Here is a 6,131-nt window from a genome sequence, read left to right on the forward strand (position 1 = left end):
GAGTAATGACTTATGAGTATGTCTATTTCCTTCTGTAGGAAATAATACTCCTATTGCTGAGTGTGTATGCTTGTCCTTTTGTTAAGCTGCCATACCCAATGCCCTTGATATTGTTATTTATTTGCATGGGACTTCTGACTTTTAGAATTTCAATACTTAAAGGAGATAAATGTATTTGTATCAGGCGTTTACTTTCTGTTTTATTAATTTTTGGTATACAGGCGTTTACTTTCTGTTTTAATAATTTTTGGGATACATGCGTTTACTTTGTTTATACATAGGCATTGTATATTTATTAATTAAAATGTCAATGGTACCATATGTCTTAGTTTACCTATTCAATAATTGTTGTATAATAGAATTATGCTTACAGGTGATGCTGCTACTACTTTGGTTCTAGGTTGCATTTGGCCAAATTTAGCTAATGAATAATTGGCACGTGGCACGACTAAGTCCTGTTTTTGATAGATGGGAGCTTTACTTGAAAGAAGAAATTTGGTGCTGAATAGGAATACGTTAGAAGACAGGGAATTATATGTCAATGCTGAGAGAGAGGTAGCATCATTATGTTTATATTTATTTTTTCCATTATGAGGCTGCATTTTCTTGCTTGACCATTACATTATTGCTTAATTTTGTCTGTGTTTTATTTAACGGTATACAGATGAATCCACCCTATCTTATTTTATTTGTAAGTTTCACCTAATTTGTGGTACATGGAATGGGTATGGGAACAAAAGATACATAGTCTTGACAAATTAGTCCAAAAATATTTCATTGTCCCAATTTATACGTATTTGGTTGATCAGATCATAGTTTGGAGGTGGTATTAGGGGATACTGTACTTTACACTGATGCTTTGGCGGTCCCTAAATCGTGCTTGTTGGTTGCTTACGTATGTTGAATCTTAGGCGTGGTTAGATTGGATTTTGAAGGTTGTATGAGGATAGTGTGTGAGGTGTGAGCATCTTACTGAGAATCAACTAATCGTCTTTGTTTGGTTTTTGACAATCAATAGTTCTGATACCTTATTCAAGTAAAAACTATCATTAGCACTTAAAAGTGAGCAAGAATGCTATCATTTGGTCTGGCTCTAGTGCTAATTCAACATTCATTTCTGTAAGTTGTTGCCTTATTGTATGCAACTTGATGTCTTGCTTGACACTCAACTCAAAATGTGACTTTTGTTTGTTAGACACATTCAAGGTTTTAGATCTTCTAACTGTAGAAACTATTAGTTGACAGCAGTAAAAAGTTGAGTGTCTTATATATAGATTTATCCTTGCACTAAACACCATGGTTGATCAGAATGGAGGTAAGTCAGGTGTCCTCTTGCATAGTTAGAACTTAAAAGTTAAGCCCCCTGCCCCAACCACCACCAAATATCCGTGAAGACATGTGAACTCTTATGATATACTCGAAGTCAGGTCTTATTTTTGGGACACCAAACAGAGATTTTGAGCGTATCAGAGCTATGGTGTTTGAGATAAACGCCTCTAATTTGGGCAAAATCTGTGTTGACAACACTTAGTTTGCACTTTCAACACCAATTAGCTAGATACGCCACACTCTCTAATCGCCAAAATTTCTGACTATGACACATGCCCTTAAAGTTTTCCTTCTCTCTCCTTTCCTTGCAGCTCAATACATTGTAATGTTTTTTTGTTGATGTTTACTTTTGCTGTTCTTTGAGAAAAGAGGTGGCGGGGGGGGGGGGGGGGGGGGGCGTAAACTTTACGTTAATGCAATTGAGGGGAGAATTTGTCATAAAATCAGGCCCTGCTCTCAATCTCCTCTAGTACCAAGATTGGATCAACTTAAAATTTTGGTTTTTGAGGATTCTTATATGTAACCTCAATATCTGTCTGATTTGACTTCATGTTATTCTCTCTAATTTTATTAGAAAAATATGGGATAGACCCATTCACCTTTTTATCTAGTTAGCCCTATGAAAGTTGTGCATTCTTTATGTTTAACATGAATACCTATATGAACCCAAAAATAATAAAATTCAGCCTGTTTTTAAGGGGAGCTATACTTTGGCATGTTTGTTCCTCCTAAGGGCTATGGGGACCTTTGCAGCTTGATGGGTTGCGCCACTCAACTGTGACAATGTGCTCTTAACTGTTTTTATGATGTAGGAAAGCTCATACCTTAATCATCATATATTTTAGCTAATTATATTTGTTTCTATTTCTCAATTCTCCTTTACATTCTAAGGACATATTACTTTGAGACTATGACTGAATTTTAGCAGCTACTGTGTTATTTTCTCCTTTTAAGGTATTGCACCAGATTTGGATCCTTGCTTATAGATATCCTTGATATGCTTCTACCCATTAAATTTAATTTTCCCTTAATGTGGTGTTTGTATAGTTAGCTTAATTGATTCCATGGCTCTACTGGCAAATATACTGTGTGTTTGCTAGTATCTGCCTCCCATATGTTCTATCTACATAAGGAGCTTTTAGGGTTAGATGATTGAGTCATTGTGTGCTGCAGCCATGTTGTGTGTTGATGGGTTGACGGTTGATTGTGAGAGCTTCGATTGAGCTAGTTTTAAAGTATTAGAAACAGAACCTTATGAATCATATAAATTCTGGTTCCAAGCCCAGCACTGCTTACAATAAAATCTAGAATTTTCAAATTTTTGAATCTATGCTCTGTTCCTGTGCCGTTTACACATATTTCCATTATCATATTGGTCATCTAGTGGCAGAGCCGCTTGTAACGCTTTGACCATTGCATATTATGAAAGTTTCAGCATTACTGCAATCAGTAGATTACCCTTTCTTAAAATATTGAGTATTTATGTTAAAAACAGGCTTGGGCCGCACCTGTCACCAAGAGAGAGAGTCCACTTTACATGTCCTAGGAGGTTCCATCCCAAAACCATATTGCAATAGGAGTAGCAGCCCCTTAGCTCTATAAAGTGTTTAATTCTCATCTTTTTACTTCATGTTTAGTGGCGAGTGCTACACTTCTACACTTGCCATTTACTTACAACAATTATAATGTACCTAATACCTATAGTACTAAATAGTACTCTGCAATTTTTTTTCCGTTGTTTAGATGATGAATATCAGTCTATGGTTACTTTATATTGGCCTGGGGCTTTCTTATTTAGTGGCTTACATGATTGTGTACTGCTAGTTTCTTTCAGTACTAGTTTTATCCAGTTAGCATGTGTTCCTGTTTTAAACATCAACATTACCTCAATATGCTTATAGAGAGGCTCTGGTCTATGGCAGGGACCCTGTGATGAGTGAGAGACTCCTTTAATTGATCTCATGTAGGTAGCTTACCCTGCCACAGGGTAGATGGGTCAGGCGTATGCTATGATGAGTGAGCGACTCCTTTAGTTGATCTTTAACTTGGATGCAGATTACGTCTGCAACTTTGCAGTAAGAAAGAAGTGCTAACTCTTTAATGCCTTTTTGCTTAGTCCAATATAATCTGAAGCCAAGCAATATTGGATGAGGGTTTTAGAAATTAGTTAGTATGTTCAGAACTGTAATTTCTTTTAATAAATCAATTGCTGAACTCTCCTCCAATTTCCAAGTAATTGTATCCATACATTTTAGGCATTGGCCATAATTGTTGTTATACATGTTGATGATCTACCATGCAATTCATTTTTATCTTTGGCATTCTGCAGGTTGTGGCAAATATTGCAGTGGACAAACTGTGAAGTTCACAAGCTAATGGCATTAAGGTATGTTTTGCAATGACGAATTGAAATTAAATTATTTTTGTAGGCAGTTATAGAAACATGGAAGTGAACAGAAGAGAACTTTTAAAATTAAAATGGAAGAATTGCCTTAAGAAAGCTGTTCGCTGGACTAATGTGGTTACTTCATTTACATAAATACATAATTATACAGGCAACTAGACTTACAATGCTATGTGGTATCTTTTTCAAAGTAGTCTTCTTATCTGTATACAATCCATCGCAAATCAATGTGGTGCTGCCAAAAGTGGATCGATTGGTTCACTATCTTTACCTGATGATAATGATCGTATTATCCAGTAAAAAATGCCTGCAGCAAAGAAACTGAAGAACCAAGCATTGTTGTATATTGTGATGAATAAATCTGGGACTGAACTCAGAATTTCGAGTTTTTGCAACAAACCAGGCATCACTGGCACAATTCCTACAGTCAAAGCCGCCATTGCTGCCAAATTATAACCCCCTGTATAATAGTAGGATCCATCCTTTTTTAATGTGTATAAATCATTAATATTAAGCTTCATTTTTTGAATGATATAGTAATCTGCCAATATTATTCCCCCTATTGGCCCCATTAGTGCAGAGTAACCTACAAGCCAGGTATACACAAAACTTTCACTTGATTTTAGTAATCTCCATGGTTGAAAGGCAATGCCTAGCAATGCTGTTAAAAGAGCACCTTTCCAAAATGTAAACTTTGATGGGCTGAGATTAACCAGTGCATTTGCAGGTGCAACAACATTAGCAGCAATATTGGTGGTGATGGTGGCGAGGCTGATTCCGACAATTGCCAAAATAATTGTGGTGAACCCCCCAATCTCTCCAAGGAGCTGGATGGGGTTTGAGATCACACGGCCGAAGATCACTTTGGTAGATGAGGTCACGGCTAGCCCAACGAATGTAAATACACCCATGAAGATAGGCAAGCCAGCTTGACCTATGATCTGATCCTTTTGGGATTTGGCATACCTTGTAAAATCAGGGATGTTGAGTGCTAGAGTTGCCCAGAAGCTAATGTTCGCCGTAAGAGAAGGGAAAAAGAGTGCCCAGAACTGGGAACTCGAAAGATTGGAAGTTAGAGTCAGCATGTGGCCAAATCCACCAGCATTAACATATGCCCAGATCAGTAGGCAGGATGTTAAAACTATCAAGATTGGAGCTGAATATTTTTCGAGCACCCGAATTCCTTCCATTCCTTTCCAAACTATCGACAATTGAGCCAACCAAAATACTATGAAACAAGAGAATTCGAGTGGAGAAGTTCCTAACCAAGGTAAAACATTTGACAAGGAAGAGTGCTTAATTGAATGTGGCAATAACAGGAAAATTGCCTCTCCCCCAATCCATGTCTCAATACCATACCATCCACACCCAACTAGTGCTCGTAGCAGTGCTGGGACGTGGGCACCTCTGATTCCAAACGACGATCTTGCTAACACTGGGAATGAGATACCATACCGTGCCCCAGGTTCCCCTGTGAGTATTAGTGGGACTAGCAATACAAGGTTAGCTGCCATCACGGTGGCTATCCCTTGCCACCATGCCATCCCAAGGTCAGCAAGACTACCAGCTAGGTAATATGATGGTACACCAACAACCAACCCAATCCAAAGACTGGCCATTTCCCACCCAGAGAAAGTCCGTTGACTTGGAGTTGTTGGCTTAAGATCATCATTGATAAGTGCAGGATCAGCCTCATTTTCATCTAAATGAGTACTTTGTATCGGTTCGATTGATGCCATCGGACGAATCGAGGAAGCCGAACATCTTCCGTAGAAGGCGCTTGAGGAGCTCTTCTTAGGGATGGTCAATCTTGTAGTTAAGATAGATGGGATGATGCAGGATTTTGTGGGTTTTGAAGTGTGGGGATGGTATTGCAGGCTAAGATACTTGGACATCTTAGTCTGATGATTTAGCCAACAAAAAAAGAGGGTTTAAAAAGTGGGTGATTGAGTTTAATGGTGGCCTTGTTTGAATCTTGGGATAAGACTGAATGGTTTTTTTTGTATGTATTATCATTTTCATGTATTTGGAAGCTACTAAAGTTAATTAATGATTAATTGCCAATTCTTAATTAGTTAGTGGTTAATCTGGCAAATGATTCTTCAACCAGTGGCATCTGTAAGATAGAATAGAATCTCAGGGGCTGATTGGTATTGATTTTTGTTACCTGTTTTAATTGGTGGAAACGAAACGTGTTGGGTGAACCTATTGTAAGAAACAACATTCAACAATATTATATTAATAAGTAAAAAACAAATTTACTGTTTTGGTTTTACCCACCCAAAGCTTGATATGGCCCACAAGTAGTATTGTTTTGGTTGTTGTTGATGATGTGGTCTCGGGGCAAGTTTGGGGGTTTCGGGTTGAAAAAGGTTGGGTTGAAAAGAGTTTTACAAGT

General features: G+C 37.8%; 1 protein-coding gene across 1 annotated transcript; it reads right to left on the reverse strand.

The window, feature by feature from the left end:
- Positions 1-3,779: 3,779 nt before the first annotated feature.
- Positions 3,780-5,814, reverse strand: LOC110738489 (purine-uracil permease NCS1-like). The gene has a single exon (XM_021918902.1). The coding sequence runs from the start codon at positions 5,626-5,628 to the stop codon at positions 3,958-3,960; it is 1,671 nt and encodes a 556-aa protein (XP_021774594.1). The 5' UTR covers positions 5,629-5,814; the 3' UTR covers positions 3,780-3,957.
- Between the last annotated feature and the right edge of the window lie 317 nt (positions 5,815-6,131).

This window comes from Chenopodium quinoa, unplaced genomic scaffold (assembly GCF_001683475.1).
Source record: "Chenopodium quinoa cultivar QQ74 unplaced genomic scaffold, ASM168347v1, whole genome shotgun sequence".
NCBI lineage: Eukaryota > Viridiplantae > Streptophyta > Magnoliopsida > Caryophyllales > Amaranthaceae > Chenopodium > Chenopodium quinoa.

Bases quoted from the DNA above. Each gene is read 5' to 3' on its own strand.
- LOC110738489 (XM_021918902.1), bottom strand. From the start codon at position 5,628: ATGTCCAAGTATCTTAGCCTGCAATACCATCCCCACACTTCAAAACCC.